General features: G+C 33.7%; 1 protein-coding gene and 1 long non-coding RNA gene across 2 annotated transcripts in view; one reads left to right on the top strand and one right to left on the bottom strand.

The window, feature by feature from the left end:
* Positions 1-19,287, top strand: part of LOC129059610 (uncharacterized) — a 1,962,070-nt gene that overhangs the window by 1,100,644 nt on the left and 842,139 nt on the right. The window lies entirely within an intron of this gene.
* LOC100448660 (NADH dehydrogenase [ubiquinone] 1 alpha subcomplex subunit 5-like) lies at positions 1,034-4,755 on the bottom strand. Its single transcript, XM_054556186.2, has one exon. It carries the CDS (start codon positions 1,731-1,733, stop codon positions 1,383-1,385), a length of 351 nt encoding a protein of 116 aa, XP_054412161.1. The 5' UTR covers positions 1,734-4,755; the 3' UTR covers positions 1,034-1,382.

The following is a 19,287-nucleotide window of genomic DNA, read 5'->3' on the forward strand; positions in this document are numbered from 1 at the left end:
GCGACTTCTCTCCTACTCTTTCAACTAGGTATCCAAAGTTGTTGCATAAACTATGAATTATTTTAAATCACAGTAAGAATGTTTAATCACAAACACTTGCTTATCTTCATGAAATCTGAAATGAAAGCAGTAATAATGTGAATCATATATATGCATTTAGATAAGACAGTATACAAGGTCAATGCTGAAAAGCAGGATTTCTTTTTTTGTTTTTTGCCTCTTCCAAAGTCTTAAACTGTTACTCATTGGAGCTTTCAATGCATCTCATACAATGAATATTTCTTTTTTTTTTTTAAAGGTGAAAACACATGTAATTTTATTTTTGTTTAACCTTAAGCTTGCCAACTTCTTTCCCTGAACAGCATTTGTCTTGTTTAGATACCCACCTACACTTATATTAGAAACGTACTGCAAACTATTTAGTGATTCCACTTTTAATTTATAGTCGTATGACTAAGACGTTTTGAATATAAGCCTATCTGTATGCCAGATATAAACTTCAGGAACTCTTAATGTCTCTTCTTTTACAGAACCTCTACCTCTATCCTTATGTAATTAGGTTGATTAAGAAAATTAAAGGCCACGGGCCAGAAAACTAACTTCCACAAATACAACAAAAGGAAAATTTCTCCAGTAACCTCTATGCAATGGGAAATCTTTCTTTTAAGTACCAAGTCAATTTCTTCAACTGTACAATGTATTCTAATTTGAAGGTTTTCAAATATAATACAGTAAAAACAAAATATAATAAAATTAAGACTATAAGAAAACAGAGTAAATGGTATGATTCAAATAATGACTAAAATAAAATGACATTATGGATTTTGTAATCAACCTATAAGTATATATTTAAATTTTACTTTACATACATAAGATCACAGCTGAGGTTAACCATAATTTCAAAGTTTATCACCAGCCACTTGTGCTATTTTGTCACATTTGAAAATATTCACTCGTATTATTTACTTCAAACAGTGATCTATAAATTTGTTCAGACTATAATAATTAAGAACCTTTTCTTCTTCAGGATAACTTAAAAAATTAAATGATGACTTGAACATACTACTAAAGAAACTTTACTTTTTGATTATGGTCTCTGCATTGAAGATCTGTAGGAATTTTTCTTTAATAATTTTCAAATCTTCCCGTGACCTCTCTGTTCATAGAAATATCATCTTTGAAATAACTTGTGTGAATACTTTATAAATCAAAAATGGATTCACATGACCATATTACCAGAATCACCAATTTTAACAGTCTCCTACATATTTTCTATATCACTTTTCTTGATTATAAAATGTCAGTAATATGAACATGCTCTTAATATAACAGAATGTTTAATTACATCAGTTTCCCATCAACACACCAAAGTCACTTAATAATTATATTGGCCATTTCCACTGATCGGCAGGAGGCTCTTCCACTAATGGCTCCCATAGTTTCCATTCCTTCATTTTTCTTGCCGGATTTAGTTCATGTTCAGCCTGAAGAATCACCTCTTCTAATTGACCGCCTTGAAGTTGCTCTTCTAATTTTTTAACATCTGGTTCCACTTTAACCATAGCCAGTTTCTCATTTGTAATCTGTTCTGTATACTTTCTATATGCTGCATTTTTAGGGATTTCCTCAAGAACATCAAGAATCTTTGTGTACAATATTCTTAGCCTCTCGTGTGGAGTATTGCACACAGCCAATCCCACAAGGCCAATGGTCTTCTTCAGCACACCCACCATAACAGCGCCCTACAATGAATATTTCTTAGTCTCTGAACCCAGTAAAATTTACCTATATGGTACCCACAGTTTTGCAAACATTTTCTGTAAACTCTTCGTTAATATCTTGGCTGGGTGCGGTGGCTCACGCCTGTAATCCCAGCACTTTCGGAGACCAAGGCGGGTGGATCACCTGAGGTCAGGAGTTGGAGACCAACTTGGCCAACATGGTGAATCACTGTCTCTACTGAAAATACAAAAATTAGCCAGGCATGGTGGCGTGCGCCTGTAATCAATCCCAGCGACTGGGAAGGCTGAGGCAGGAGAATCCCTTGAACCCAGGAGACAGAGGTTGCAGTGAGGGAGATCGTAGATCGTGCACCACTGTACCCCTGCCTGGGTGACAGAGCGAGACTCCATCTCAAAAAAAAAAAAAAAAAAGCAAAAAAAAAAAAAGCATCTTGTTTGACAACTGTTCACCAGTTACCATACTTAATGCATTTAAATATAATGGGGTAAACTATCACTTCTTAAGCAGGTGCTATGCACCAAATCTTATTTAAGATATTTTACATGTAGTATCTCTAATCCTCACTACAAATCTGTGATAAAGCTATTATACTTCTTACAAATAAGAAAATTGTTCCTGTTAACTTACTTACCCATGGCCATGTGGCTACCCCAAGTAGTATGAGAGGATTTATAATACAGTGTTTAATTTTTTAAATGGGTATTCTTTCCATGACACTTGAAAGCCTGAACCTGAAAGAAATGACTCTGATGCCACATATGACTTATACCATTCACTCAGGGGCAGTGTTTATAAGACGCACAATAAGAGTCCTAGGGAACCTGTCAATATATTTGGGGAAAATATCCCAGTGAAGCTATGTGGCTGGTTTGAAACCTTGGTCCTCCTCCATACCAAGCTGTGAATAACGTTTATCCTTGGACTGAAATAATTTTTAAAGATTCTCTGCATTCAGCAAGCCAACTGACATTATTAGTGGTTAGGGACTCAGGGATCTCCACAGCCAGAATTGAAACTACTGGCACATTGCTGTTTAATAGCAATCGCGGTTCACTCTTAATCACTAAAAGCAGTATATGGTAGTTAGAAATAGCACCCCAGAACAGGTGTATATGGAATCCCAAATATGAATATTAACACATAACCCAAAATTAACGAGCATCTGAAGAAACTGATGAATTAAAAGATAAACAGTCAAAGTGAAAAATGGAAGAATGTCCAAAGCCTCAAAGTTAACAGAGCCCATGCAAATTTTTTAAAAAATATATTTTATATTCTCAAACATTCAGAGTGGGTATCATATCATTGGGGATATGGGAGTGACTATTTTAAAAGGAAGGCAATACAAATATATATTTTTAATACATATATTTTAAAAATTTTATTTATTATTTACTTTTTAAGAGATGAGGTCTCACCGTGTTGACCAGGCTGGTGTCAAACGCCTGGATTCAAGTGATCCTCCCACCCAGGCCTCCCAAAGCACTGGGATTACAGTCATGAGCCACTGCACCCAGCCTGTAAATCAGTATCTTGAAAAAATAAAAAGATTATCAAAGAGGAAAACATTTAATTAGGCCCATGGATAGAATGGACACATTTTTTACAAACTGAAAATGAGAAGAAACTTCCTAAAAATAAAGAAGAACAAAGTTTAATGATACAGGAATTTAAAGTGCCTAGATAAAGGAAAGAAAAATCATTATTGATCTAACATGATTTCTAAGAAGAGAAATTAAAAATATGGAAAAAGAAATAATCAGAGGTAATAGAAAAACACATTACAAGCGAATGAAGTCATAATTATTCATGGGAGGGGACTGCAAATGCTCATGGAAAATAAATGAAAAACTGCATCACATATGTTGTGCAGAGATGTCATTAAATCAAGAATGATGAGAAAATCTTAAGATTTCTAAAAAGAATTTAAAAAATAATGAACTACAAAGAATAAGAGTGTCCCAACAGAATCATGACAACCACTGAATGATAGAGAACAATGGAATTCTGTACTGAGCTGTAGCAACATTCAAGAGTGAATGAAAAGCAAGAATAGTTTCAGTGATACAAGAACTGAGAATCCTTACCTCCCACAGACATATTCTAAAACATTTTATGAAAATATAGGTTAGCAAGACAGATTTAAACATTCAAAAGGCAGATGTAGAATAAGAGAAATAAAAAAGCAGAGAAACCAGTGATATGATTAAACATGAAAGTCATTCAGTAGTAAAATATAATAATCTGGAAAACATTTCAAGGAATTAAAATGGTGGGGAGAGAAATCCTGGAATTTTATTAGAAGTCTGAATAACTTAAATGTAAATCTGAAAATCATGGAGAATTCTCCTATTTAATCTTTGTGGCTACATACAAATGTAGAAAAAATAGAATCACATGAATGTGAATGATGACCAGCTGCTTCAGGAGAGTAATAATCTCTAAATAGAGATGGGAATAATATCAAGAATGGAAGGGACTAGTATGCATACTGAATTTTTTCTCCTATAATCTCAAAGAAAAAATGTTGTGATTAAAAATGCAGCTGGATGGTGGCTACCTAATTGGTTGCTATAATATTCATTGTGATTTCTGGATGTCTGTAATATTTCATAATGACATAATAACTAAAAAAATGGACCAATTGAACTTTTCTTTAGAAAACAAAGTCAAAATTCTAAATTATAATATATATAAAAATACTTTCCAAATGGGCTAAAAAGTTTAATTTAAGGCCAAAATATGAAAGCATTAATAAGAAGTTTTGAATACCTCCTGTGACCTTCTGGTAAGAGCAAGCCTGCCTAAGCAAAAGAATGCACCTGAAATCCTAAAGAAAAAGATGGATAAATTTATATAAAAATGAAATACTTTGTAGAAATGAAACATGTCAACAAAGATAAAATTTAAACTGACAGATTCAGGTAAAATCTCTATTTCCCCTCTATAAAATAGATAAGCATTAATATCAATAATATGAGAAAGCTACTAAGATTAATAAGAAACTGACAGTTATATAAAAGAAGACAAAATATATGAATAGTCTGTGCAAAAGATAATATATTTTAATAACTGACAAAATAATGAAAACAAAAGTAAGTTTAATTTGCTTATTACATTCACAGGAATAACAAAAAATTATTGAAATCAATTTTTATTAAGGTTGTGGTAAACCACGATATCTCATTTATCAATAAAAGTGTAAACTTATACAGCATTTACAGTAACTATCAAAATTTAGAATTTGCTTATCTAATCATCCACTGACTATTGTATTGCTAGGTACATAGCCCAAAGAATTAGATACACATATGCACAAAAAATATGTGTGCTTGAATGTTTAATGTAGCAGAATTTTGAGTAGCATGAAATACTTGAATATCACCTAAGTTTCATTCAATATGGAATATAAAACAGTGGTGCCTTTATGAGTTACAATACAGCAAATAAAAAGAATGAAATTACCACTATATGGACACATCTGGACTTTTCATGTCACATTAATAAATGATGAAGAAATGTTTCAAAATGGTACACACATTATCATTTCTGGCTAAATCATATAAAACTAAACCATATATGCATATATGCTACATATATAGGGGTATAAATTCTTAAACAGAGATCTTGAACAGCTAGTTATTTTCAATGATTCCTCTTGATAAGGGAATTGCGTCTGGGGTTGAGGAAAGTTGTATGGTATGTGTTTTTCACTTAATGTACTTTTCAGTATTATTTGGATGTTTATCATGAAAATGCATTCACATATTTCGTTATGTTTATTATTTATTAGATCAAATGTTTTAGCACCAGCTGGAGACTCTCTAGTTTTCCTTTGAGGCAGTTGTCTAAACTATAACACTTCAAATTATTTGAGCAAATCTCTGTTTAATAGCTGCAGTCCCCTTGGCCCTTCCCTCCTGGCAGCTTGAAAAGCTCCAGGCAACATCTCTGTGTTGAAGGCAAGAAGAAAGTAGGAAGGGACGGTGCTGGGTGTATCTGTCTCTTATTATCAAGGAAGCAGAAATTCCCAGAATCCCAAGAAACTTCTACTTAGATCTCATGGTATACAACTGTGTTGCATAAGCAAACGCAGCTGTAAAGAAGACTGTGAAAGTGAGTACTTAGTTTTCCAGACTTTATGCTTCTAAAGATCAGAAGAAAAAGTTTGCCAAGGGCTGTTGGGTCAGCATCTATCACATCAGGTTTTACAATTTTTACCTGATAATGTAAATTTTACATAAATTCTGTCGATTGCATTTAACTGATAGCAGAAAGTATCTGCCCTCCAGACATGCCAGATAATATAATTTCCAACTCACTGTCTCTAAGTAAGTATTCATAATTAGACATAACTGTGGCTAAGAGAACCGATGTTTAGGAAGGCTTTACTGAAGAATGTGGCCTGCCCATTCCAAATTCTTTAAGTTCTATTCTGTAAATAAGCCATCCAGCTTAGCACCATGTACTCTCCTACCTCCTTTTTTGTGTGTGTGCTAAAGTATCTTTGAATTGCTTTTCACAAATTGGTCTTGGCAGTGACACCATCATTCATTCATGAAGAATATAATAAGAAACCACCCTGTGAAACTAATTACTACGTTTCCTTATAAATTATCTCTGTAGTGTTGCATAATACACAACTTCATCAATTAAACAATTACTGTGTTTTGAAATCTTTTTTCTAAATTTAAGAATAAACACTAAAATATTTACTGCCGTGATTTTTATAGTCATGATTTTTAATGCCTGCTTTAGTGTTGTATTGATGTGTTGGAATTTATTTAACTTATTATCTTCTAATCATACAGCTGTTTCTGATGATGTGTCTATTATAAACAAAGTTTCAGTGAACATTTTTGTCACTAAATCTTTTTGACCCCCAGTGACTATTCCCAGAAATGGATCAATGAATAAGGATGGGTGTAAGTCTTTTAATTTGCAGTAAAGTGGTATTTTAAGGAAAGTCAATGACACGAGCTGCTGAAGGGGAGGCTGGGGAATATTTTATTTGAAAGAACTGTAATGATCAAGGAAATAGCAGTAAGCCTAATATGCGGTTTGGCACAGCAAACATTGATTTGGTAGGAATGAGGGTAATACTGAGGAGTTAAGGTTAGAAATGCATTTATAAAATAAACTGAGAAACAAAAAGGAGGTCTTAGAGAGACGATAAGACAAAATCTTCCACCATAGTTTGAGTGAGTTGAACTGGATTTGCCGATGGTATAACACCTCTGATGCCATTTGTAGAAGGATGATAATGTGAAAATAGGTTTGGAGGAGACTTAACCTGTGGTGCATGCAATGAAATTAAGTGGGAAGTGATTGAGTGCAAAAAGTGTGCTAGAGGGCAACTGGAATAATAGAGGCATGAAATAATTATCACTGGGATCATATTACATTGCATATTAATACTGTATTTGTGTTTTCCTTTTTAATTTTTATTCACTAAGAAATATGAAGAAAGTTTATATGAATGCAAACAGTGCTTATGCGTTTGGATTTGTATTCTTAGTGTAGTCTTATTTTCTTTGACCCCATCCTTCATAATTCCTAGTGTATGAGTGTGTATTTTTTCTATAAATACAGTCGTGCATTGCTCAATGACAGGGATACATTCTGAGAAATGCATTATTAGGCAATTTTGTCATTGCAGGAACATCAGGTGAGTGTACTCACATATAGCTAGGTGGTATAGCCTACTATACACCTAGGCTATGTGGTATATATATAGCTTATTTTTCCTAGGCTACAAACCTGTACAGCATGTTACTGTACTGAATACTGTAGGCAATTGTAACACAATGGTATTTGTGTATCTAAACATATCTAAATGTAGAAAAGATACAGTAAAAATATGGTGTTATAATCTTATGGGACCACCATCCTATATGCAGTTTGTTGTTGGTAAAAACATTGTTATGGGATGCATAGCTGTACAAGGACTCCTATCTATTCCTACATGTACATACAAATATGTATACATACTCAAGTATACACTTCTATATAGTGTAGTCATAGATACGTGTTTATATTTTCACTATCAATTCAGGAGTATGCCTTTTTACACATTCCTACTATGGAGTGTTATAGCTCCTTATAATTTATGCTAAATAGGTAGTTGTAAAAAATAAATATCACTTTAGTTTTATTTTATCTGACTACTGGTAAATTATAGCATTTTAATAAGTTAGTTGGATATATGCTTTTCCTTTTCTGTGAAATGTTTATTCATGTTCTTTATATCTCAAATGAATTATTTGTGTGCAACTTGTCAATGAAAATTTCTTCGGGTATTATAGTCACAACCTTTGTCATCTGATTTTCAATTGTTTTAATGTCTTTACTTACGTATGAATTTTTGTCAGTTTATTTGTCAGAACCTTTTAAGCTGTATATGTTCAAATTTGGCTCTATTTATTTTGTAACTTCTGGAATTCCAGTCTCATAGTCTGTCTCACTTTGTGTACCATGTAACCATCACCCTTTTCATGATTATTTTTGCAAGAGTTTAATATTGTATATTATTTAAAGTTTTGCTTTAATCCATCAATAATATTTAATTTTGTAAATGTAAGCAATAAGACATTTTAACCCCCCTTGCCCCAAGGACAGCTGCTTTGTCAATACAATTTATTGAGAATATTTTCTCGTTAAGTAACCACCAAAGCTCTATATGTACATCCTATATATAGGGGTCTAATTCTGGATTCTCCACTCAGTTCCACTGATCCATATGTATTTTTCTATACTAACACCACATTAAATGTATCACGGACACTTTACAGTACATTCTGTTGCCCGGGAAGGTAGTTTTTTCCCCTCACTGTTCTTTTTCTACTTTATTTGGCTATTTGTAGGTACTTGTTCTTCCATTTGAGCTTCAAAATTATTTTATTCAGTTGTTCACAAAATACCCTTTTGATATATATATATATTTTTTTGAAACACAGTGTCTCACTCCATCACCCAGGGTGGAGTGCAGTGGCGCACTCTCTGCTCACTGCAACCTCTGCCTCCCAGGTTCAAGCCATTCTCCTGCCTCAGCCTCCTGAGTAGCTGAAATTACAGGTGTGCACCATGTCACTCAGCTAATTTTTGTCTTTTTAGTAGATACCAGGTTTCACCATACTGGCCAGGCTGATGTGGAACCCCTGGCCTCAAGTGATCCACCCACCTCGGCCTCCCAAAGTGCTGGGATTATAGGCGTGAGCCAGCACACCCAGCCCACTTCTGGTATTCTAATAGAAATTGCATGGAATTTATATACTAATTTGGGGAAAATTACTATTTCATGATAAATTCGTATACAGTTTTCCTTAGTATATTCCTTTAAATGGGTTTTTAAATTTTGTAGTTTTTCTTGTTACTGTAAATGAAATTATTCTCTCTTTGATTTATAGCACTTATTATAAGACTAGAGAAATGCTCTCATGGCTTTTATATTTTACTTTTTTTTTTTTTTTGAGACGGAGTCTCACTCTGTCTCCAAGCCTGGAGTGCAGTGGCACCGTGTCAGCTCACTGCAACCTCCGTCTCCTGGGTTCAAGTAATTCTCCTGCCTCAGCCTCCCGAGTAGCTGGGATTACAGGTGCGTACCACCACGCCCAGCTAGTTTTTATATTTTTAGTAGAGACGGGGTTTCACCATGTTGGTCAGGCTGATCTTGAACTCCTGACCTCAGGTGATCCACCTGCTTCGGCCTCCCAAAGTGCTGGGATTACAGGCGTGAGCTACTGCACCCAGCCTATATTTTACTTTTATTCAGCCATCTTACACATTTTTAAAATTAAACCTAGTGATTTTTACTGAAGTCATTGGGTCACCAGAAAAAATTAAAGAATTCAATATGTGTTCTAATTATTAATTTTCCTGTCATTGCATTTAAAAATGTAGATACAATATTAAATCAAAATTATATTAGCAGATATTACTCTCTAGTTTCTGATTTACTGTAAAATAGGTTTAATATCTCAACAACATTAGTACAATATATGCTTAGAGTTTATAATAATTGTTTTTTTTCTTTAAATGTAAAGCCATTTACTTCTATTTCTACTTTAGTTAGAATTTCCACAAAGAATGGCTAGTTAATTTTTCCTGATGCTTTTCCAACATTTAATATGATATGACATTTTTTACAACATGTCTATTATAAGATTTTTTAAGCTGGGCATGGTGGCTCATGCCTATCATACCACCAATTTAGTAGGCCAAGATGGGAGGATTGCTTGAGCCTGGGAGTTCAAGAACAGCCTGGGCAACACACTGAGACCTTGTTTCTACAAAAAAATTTATATAATTGGCCAAGTGTGGTGGCACACACCTGTAGCCCCAGCTACTCAGGAGGCTGAGGCAGGAGGATCATTTGAGCTCTGGAGTTTGAGGCTGTAGTGAACTATTACTGTGCCACTGCACTCCAGCCTGGGCAAGAGAAAGAGACCATATCTCTAGAGACAAAATAAAATAGGCCAGGAGCGGTGGCTGGCTCACACCTGTAATCCCAGCACTTTGGGAAGCTGATGTGGGTGAATCACGAAGTCAGGGGTTCTAGACCAGCCTGGCCAATATGGTGAAACCTCGTCTCTACTAAAAATACAAGAATTAGCTAAGTGTGGTGGTGTTTGTCTTTAATCCCAGCTACTCAGGAAGCTGAGACAGCAGAATCTCTTGAACTCGGGAGGCGGAGGTTGCAGTGAGTTGAGATCGCGCCACTGCACTCTAGCCTGGGTAACAGAATGAGACTCTGTTTCAAAAAAAAAAAAAAGATAAAATAAAATAAAATAAAATATTTCAGCTTGAGGTGTTTAATACTAATACAAATGATACCTGTTTAATTTCTATGTAGTTCAATAACTATTAATATTTTAGCATATTTCCTTTTCCTATATGTGTGATATATTGCCAAACCACTTGAAAATAGGTCACAAACATCATACTTCATTTTTAATAACTACTTTATTATACAAATTCATAATATAATTATTACACATAATTACACATAATATAATTTCTTATTTGCTGCCTATACGTGCTTTTGAACAACTTTATTGAAGAATAATTTATATTCAATAAAATTTACTTATTTTTAGTATATAGTTCAATTATTTTTTGTAAAGTTACTGAGTTGTACACATCAACACAATTCTATTTCAAAACATTTTTATCGTGCCAATAAGTTCCCTTCTGCCCATTAGCAATCACTCCCTAACACTTCACCACCTCCCAGCCCCAGGAAACTCTTACCTAATATCCATTGTTATAGATGGTCTATGGTAAGTGTTCCACGTAAATGGAATCACACTTACATGTGCTACTTTGAAACTAACTTAATTTACTTAATAAAATGCTTTTGAGGTTCATTCATGTAATAAGTATCAGAACTTTTTAAAATTATTATTATATTAGTCATTTTTTTGCTGCTATAATGAGTGAATACTTTTTTTTTTTTTTAATGAGTATATTTACCTCACAGTTTTGGAGGCTGAGAGGTCCAAGAGCATGCCACTGGCAACTAGCAAGGGCCTTGTTGCTACAACATAATATGGTGGAAGGGCAAGCAAGCCCAAGGGAGAGAAATTGGACCAAACCTATCATTTCTATCAGTATTCACTCCTACAATAATGGCATTATTCCATTCATGAGGACATCTAGTCACCCCTTAAATGTTCTGCCTCCCAGTACTGTGAAATTGGCAACTAACTTTCAATGAGTTTTGTTTGGTACATTCAAACTATAGCAATTAGAAAATAGTATTTTATTGTATGGACACAACATTTTGTTTATTCATCAGGTTGTAGTTGTTTGGGTTTTTTCAACCTTTTGGCTGTTATAAATAATGGTGCTATGAACATTCATATACAAGTCTTTGTGTGGGTATATATGTTCACTTCTTGTGGGAGAATATCTAGATGTGGAATAGCTGAGTCTTATGGTAAATGTATATTTAACTGTTTAAGAAACTACCAAACTGTTCTCCAAAGTTGGTGTACCATTTTACATTCTGGACTAGCAATGTACGAGATTGTAGTTTCTTTACATCCTTGTAAACACTTGTTACCATTTGTTTTTTAGTTTTTTAAGTTAATTCTTAATTATTTAAAAAAATTGAAGGAATTCTGTTGGAAGTAACATGTTACCTCCTTATATTAATTTGCGTTACCCTGACAACTAACAGTATTGAGCATCTTTTCATGTGCATATGGCCTTTGGTGAAATGTCTATTCAAATACTTAAAAACATTTAAATTGGTTATTTGTCTTATTATTGGGTTGTAAGAGTTTTTATCTGGGGTACAATTTTTTGTCAGAAATGCATTTTGTATATGTGTTTTTCCTAATTGGTAGCTTGTGTTTTCACTTTCTTAATGGTGGCTAGAAAAGTACAATTTTGAAAATGAAATCTAATTTATTACCTTTAAAATTACTTCTCCTTTTTGTGCCATATCTAAAAAATCTAGAATAGGTAGATAGAATATTACTATGGAAAAATCTGAACTAGTCAGACAATTTGACCTAATTGAAAATTATACAACACTGCAATCAACACCAATATGAAATAGATTTTTATCAAATACACACCAAACATGTATTGAATTAGATATATTCTAAAGCATAAAGCAAGTCTCGATAAGTTTAAAATGATGCAAGTCATAAAACATGGCTTCTCTGACTAAAATGAAATTAATTAGAAATTGACAATAAAACATATCTATAAAAATTCCCAAATCATTGCAAACTAAATAACATACTTTTAAATAATCAACAAAGCAAAAAAAATTAGAAGGAAAACTAAATAGTATTTTGCATTAACTGAAAATGAAAATACAATAACATATCAAAATTAATGGAATGCTACAAAAACAGTACCTAGGAGAAAATGTGTAACACTGAAAGCCTATCTTAGGAAACAGGAAAAGTCTCAAAGGTCACTCAAGTCAGTGACTTCATCTTTTCCTTTAAAAAGCAAAAAGAAGAACAAATTAAACCCAAAGTAAGTAGAAGAAAGGTTATAATAAAGACCAGCATGGAAAGCAATAAATTATAAATCTGAAAAAATAATAGAAGAAAATCAATGAAACTAAAAGTTGTTGCAGTGAGATCAAGAAAATTGATGAAATTCTACATTAATCATTCGATAAGTTAATCAGAAAAAGGAGATAAGACACACATTTCCAATGTGAGAAAAGATGATATCACTATAAAATATACAGATATTAAAATGACAATAAGGGAATATTATGAACAATGTCATGCTAATAAATTTTTCATGTTGGATGAAATGGACACATTTCTCAAATGACACAAAATAGAAAAGCTCACACAGGTAGGTATGGATAACTGGAATAATTCTATATCTATTTTAAAAACTAGATTTGTAGTGAAAGCTCTTTCTACAAAGAAAATCCTTGGTCCAGATGGCTTCCCTGAGGAATTCTGTCAAACATTTAAGGAAGAAAAAAGGAATCCTAAATAAACTGTTTTGTAAAATTTAATTGGGAATATTCCTCACCTCTCTATATGAAATCAGTATTATTGTTATATGAAAACTAGACAAAGAAATAATACAAAAAAAAATTGATAAATCAATATCCTTCTTAAAGAGTCAAAACCCTTAAAATGCTAGCAAATTTGCAAAAAACATTATAGGAAAATCATAGTGCATGATGACCAAGTAGTTTTTATTTAGAAAGCAAATTTTGCTTAACATTTAAAAATCAGTGAGTGTCCTTTTATTTCAGTGTGAGCTGTGCTTAGTGACTTCCATCTAATAAGTAAGTAAAGTATGGAAACAGGGAGATAAATAGAATAAACTTATAGTAGAGAAATCTGACAATAACTTAGACAAATGATCAAGGTCAACATCAACAGTTATAAACCACATGGATAGTATGTACTGTTAATATGATGTAATGAAAATTGTACTTTACCTCAGTGATTTTACTACCTAAAACCCATAATCTTAATCTAATCACAAGAACAACTTCAGAAAAATTCCAATGAGGACGTTTTATTAAATACCTAACCTATACTCTTCAAACAATGGTCAAATACAAGGAAAGTCTAAGAAACTTACAGACAAGAGGAACCTAGGTGACATGTATAAATGTAGTATGGTGCCCCGGATGGAATCCTGAAAAAAGGATGTTAAGGGAAAACAAAGGAAATCTGAATAAACTATGGATTTTAGTTAATAATATATCAATATTTTTCATCAGTTGTAATAAATGTGTCATGGTGATCTAAGATATAATAATAGAGGACACTGGTGTAGAATATATGGTAACAGTATTTTCTCAAGTTTTCTTTAAATCTAAAACTGCTCTAAAACTAAAGTCTATTTTAAATAAATTAAATCAATGTAATTCCTCACATGAATAAACTTAAAAAAAAAAAAAAAAGATGGTCATCTCATTAGATGCCGAAAAAGCATTGACAAAACCCATCATCCATTCCCAATAAAAACTCTCAGCAATCTGTAAATATAAGGGAACTTCCTCATGCCAATAAAGGGTATCTGTGAAAAATATACAGCTAACATGACATTTAATGATGAGCAATTGAATGCTTTTAACCTAAGGTCATAAACAAGCAAAGAAGTTCTTTCTTATAACTTTCTTCACTTTGTATGGCATGTTTTAGCCAGTGGCATTATTTAAAAAAAGAAAAAGAAAAAAGTCATCCCAATTAGAAAGGAAGAAACAAAACTACCTTATTCATTGACTATATTATCATCTGTGTATAAAATACTACTGAATTTTTTAAGGCTGCTATAACTAAGTGAATTTACCAATTTGGTATGATAGAAGCCCAATATAAAAATTCAGTTCTATATACTAGCAAAAAACACTCAAAAATCATAATAAAATACAATTTCTGGTGACATAGAAAAAAATATAAAACACCAGGTGCAATGGCTCACACCTGTAATCCAAGCACTGTGGGAGGCCAAGGTGGGAGGATCGCTTGAGGCCAGGAGTTCAAGACCAGCCCAGGCAACATACTGAGACCTAGTCTCTAATAAATAAATAACCATATAAATAAATAAATAAATATAAAAGAAAATATAAAAGACTTAGAGATCAATATAATAAAAAAAGACACGTGTACCAAAATGTACAAATCATTTTAAGAGAAATTAAAGAGGAATTAAATGAATGGAGTGATGTGTTAATGAATAGAAATCCAATATTGTTTAAGAAGTCAGTTACTTGCGGCCGGGCGTGGTGGCTCACGCCTGTAATCTCAGTACTTTGGGAGGCTGAGGCGGGCGGATCACGAGGTCAGGAGATCAAGACCATCCTGGTCAACACGGTGAAACCCCATCTCTACTAAAAATACAAACAAGTAGCCGGGCATGGTGGTGGGCACTTGTAGTCCCAGCTACTCGGAAGGCTGAAGCAGGAGAATCGCTTGAACCCAGGAGGCAGTAGTTGCAGTGAGCTGAGATCGCACCATTGCACTCCAGCCTGGATGACAGAGCAAGACTCCATCTCAAAAACAAACAGACAAAAAGAAGTCAGTTACTTACACAGTGATATATGAATTTATTAAAATTTTAATCGACATTCTAATAATGTTTATGTAACAATTGATGAGCCATTTCTAATATTCATATGGAAATACAAACCTAGATAAAACAACTTTGAAAATGAAAAACAATGTTGGAAGATTCACACTACAAAAATCATTTTAAAGCTTCATTGATAAAGGCTGTGCTGACCAGAAGATAAATACTTCAATGGAATAGAATAAAATGTCCAGGAATAGAGTCTTATATATAGTCAATGGATTTTTGACAAATATAAAAAGGCAATTCAGTACAAAAAGAAAAGTTTTTTCAACAAACGATCTGAGATAATTGTATATCCACTTTCAAAAAATTAAACTTTGACCTGAAACTTTTATTATATGCATACATTAACTCAAATCATATACCTAAATATAAAGTTTAAAATTATAAAACTTGTATAAGGAAATATAGGAGAAAAATTTGTTGACCTTGTTTTAGGCAAGGATTTATTTGTTGCAACATGAAAGCATGTTATCTAACTTTCATTTTCTTTTAATTGGGGTTAATCAGAATTAAAAACGTCTTTTAATCTCTTAGACTTTGAACTGGAGAGAGGGAGAATGGATGTGAATAAGAGTGTGTCTGCGTGTATGTGTGTGTGAGAGAGAAAGAGAGACAGAGAGAAATTGAGCTTTCCTATAACAGCCAAAGATCATGATTATGGTTCAAGACTGGTGGTTGGTTTTCTGGTTTGTATTCTTGTTTCCAGGCCCGTGGCTGTTGATTTCTCTATATATTAAAAGTAGTTAAGTAATTTGGAAAAAAGAATGCAGGGATTTTGGAATTGTGTTTTGGAAACATTACTTCTGTATTCCAGATTTAGAAACTGTTACAAACTCTTTGTTCTTTGTTTGGTTCCATGCTAACCATCTACTGTTAATTTTTATACACTTTAATGGGTTATTAAAATATAATACAACAGAAAGAAAAATTAAAAACATCTACTCTTCAAAAAAACAAAATAGATAATCCAGAAACTTGTGCTTGTATCCAGAATATATAAAGAGATCTCAAAACTCAACTATAACAAATTAAATAAAGCAGTTTTAAAAATATTGTACAAACACTTCACCACTGAGAATGTGTGAATGAGAAATAAGCACCTGCAATGATGCTCAACATCATTACTCACTAAGGAAATACAAATTAAAACCACAATAAAATAACATCAAACATCTAGTAGAATGTCTAAAATTTAAGAGGAAAGCCCATAACCAATGATGGCAAGGAAATGAAGCAACTGGTAATTCCACATACTGCTGGTCAGAATGTAAAATGGTAAAATTGTTTTGAAAAACAATGTAGTAGTTTCTTAAAAAGTTAAGTGTAGATCTTTCAAACAATTCTATAATCCCATTCTTTGCCATTTAACAAATGCATGTTTTAATACAACACTTGCCAATAAATATTAAGAGAAGCTTTAATTCTAGTTTATTTGAAAATATAAAAATGGTCCAAATACCTCTCATTAGGTTAATGGCAAAAAAAAAAAAATGTAGTAGATACAATGGAACGCTATTCAACATTAAAACATAATAAACACATTAAATGGCTAACTGAAGGTGCTCAACACCTATCTCTTCCACAAAGACAAATCAACACAACTATAAAACTAAACTTTAGGTAGAATATCTAAGGCACAACACTGAAATTTAGCAAGGAAGTGATGGAAACCCTCTGAAGCGCAGAAACTCAGGATGGCAGCATAGCAAGGGAAGCAAAGCACCCAGCCAGGATTGGCTTGGAACCAAAAATGACTCTTCATTGCAGGTAATAGGTAAGTGCTAGATCCTCAGCTGCCCCCATTACTGCCATGTGTGCCTGCTACAGAAAAGTCCCACAGTTATCACAGACCCTGAACCCAGTATAGGGAGCTGCCTGGTGTCCACATGGCTACAATGCTGCAGAAAAGGAACTCATACTGGGTCCCCATTACCTTGGGAGCCAAGCTGCTATAGCTTGATGCCATTTTGAGAACAGAGCCACTGCTAGAATGCATCCTTCCCTGGGGGGCCAATAGCCCCTGCATCTCTACATTCCACAGGCCTTACTATTATCTCACCACACCCACACAAAAGGCTGCAATACCACAACCCCAGTTAGACCCAGTGGTAAAACTGTAAACCTGGTACCTGTGCCCATGCATTGCTCTACACTCCAAAAAACAAGTGGTCTAACACAACAGGGAGACCACCCCCAAGACTGAGGGAACTGATGCATGCCCTCCCCATTCCCAGGCCTGAGGACCAGCTGCTTGATGACCACACTGCCAGCAATCCCACCCCTTGAGGAGCAAGGCCATCACGCACTGCATACACCTTCAGAGTTTGAGGACTCTACTGACCAGTACCCACTGCTTCTTGGAAAGCTGCCCCTGTGACCAGCAAAGCTGACACGCCCAGCATGTTTCTCTGTAGTGACAAAGAATCATCTCACCCAGCAGCCCCTGCCCACAGTAAAGCCAAGCCACTGCCACCACAAACACCATCAGTCTAGGCTACTGAGCCACTCACAGATACTGCTAATATTGATTACAGATGAATAAATCGCACAGGACTATAATAATGCACCAACTCAGAACCAAAGCCAAAGTACCTTACCCATCCAACACTATAGGATACAACTACAGGAAAAAGCCTTTCCCTACAAAAGCTATCCAATATAATTTGAAGAGGTGACGATTCCACCAGATGTGTAGATATCAAGACAGGAACACACACACACACACTCACATTAAGAAAAAAAAAAAAAACAAAACTCTAAAGAAACTGATTCTCCAATAATAGGCCCCAAAGAAAAGAAAATCTATAATATGCCTGAAAATAAATTCAAAATAATCATCATAAGGAAATCTTTTGAGATACAAAAGAGTACAGATAAACAATTCAACAAATTCAGGAAAACAATGTATAATCTGAAAGAGAAATTCAACAGAGATAGATGTAGAAAAGAACCATACAGAATTGTTGGAGCTAAATGATTCAATTAATGAAATTAAAAGATACAATTGACAGCTGCAACACAATAGATGACAGAGAAGAAAAAATTTCTAAACTTCAAGACAAGTTTTAAAAAAATCATACCAAATAGAAAAAAAAAGAAATAACAAAGTAAGCCAATGGAATTATTGGACACCATTAAGAGAACTCATATTCATATTATAGGAGCAACAAAATGAGAAGCAATGGGAAATGGCATAAAAAACCTATTTAATGAAATAACAGTTGAAAACTCAAGTCTTAGGAAATATATGGATATACAGATACAGAAAGCTCGAAGTTCCCCAAATATATTCAGTACAAAAATGTCCTGTCTTAGGCACATTATATTGAAAATATCAAAAGTTAATGACAAAAAGAGAATTCTAAAACAGCGAAGGTGTCAAGTCACTCATAAAGGAATATCCATTAGACTAACAGCAAATTTCTGCAGAAACCTTACAGATGAGGAGAGAATGGGATGATATCTTCAGAGTAATGAAAGAAAAATAAAACCTGTAAGCCAAGAATATGATACCCAGTAAGCTATTATTCAGAAATGAAGAAATAAAGTCTTTCTCAGAATAGCAACTCAGAGAATTCATCATCACTAGACCAGACTTACAACAATGCTTAAGGTAGTTCTACATCTGAAAGTGAAAAGATGATAACCACCATCATGAACCCCCCACAAAAAGAAAACCTCACTTTAGAGCAAATATACAAATGAGAAAATGAAAGGAATAAAATCCTATCACTGCAGAAAACCGCCAAACCGCAAACATAAATAAGAGAGAATTCCTTAAAAAGATATACCAAACAACCAGAAAAAATTAACAAAATGGCAGGAGTAAGTCCTCACCTCATTAATAATAACCTTGAATATAAATTGTATAAATTCCCCAATTAAAAGATATACACTGACTGAATGGATTTTAAAAGTAAGAGTGAACTATATGCTGCCTACGAGAAACTCACTTACCTGTGTAAA

The sequence above is a fragment of the Pongo abelii genome, chromosome 4 (assembly GCF_028885655.2).
Source record: "Pongo abelii isolate AG06213 chromosome 4, NHGRI_mPonAbe1-v2.0_pri, whole genome shotgun sequence".
Taxonomy (NCBI): Eukaryota; Metazoa; Chordata; class Mammalia; order Primates; family Hominidae; genus Pongo; species Pongo abelii.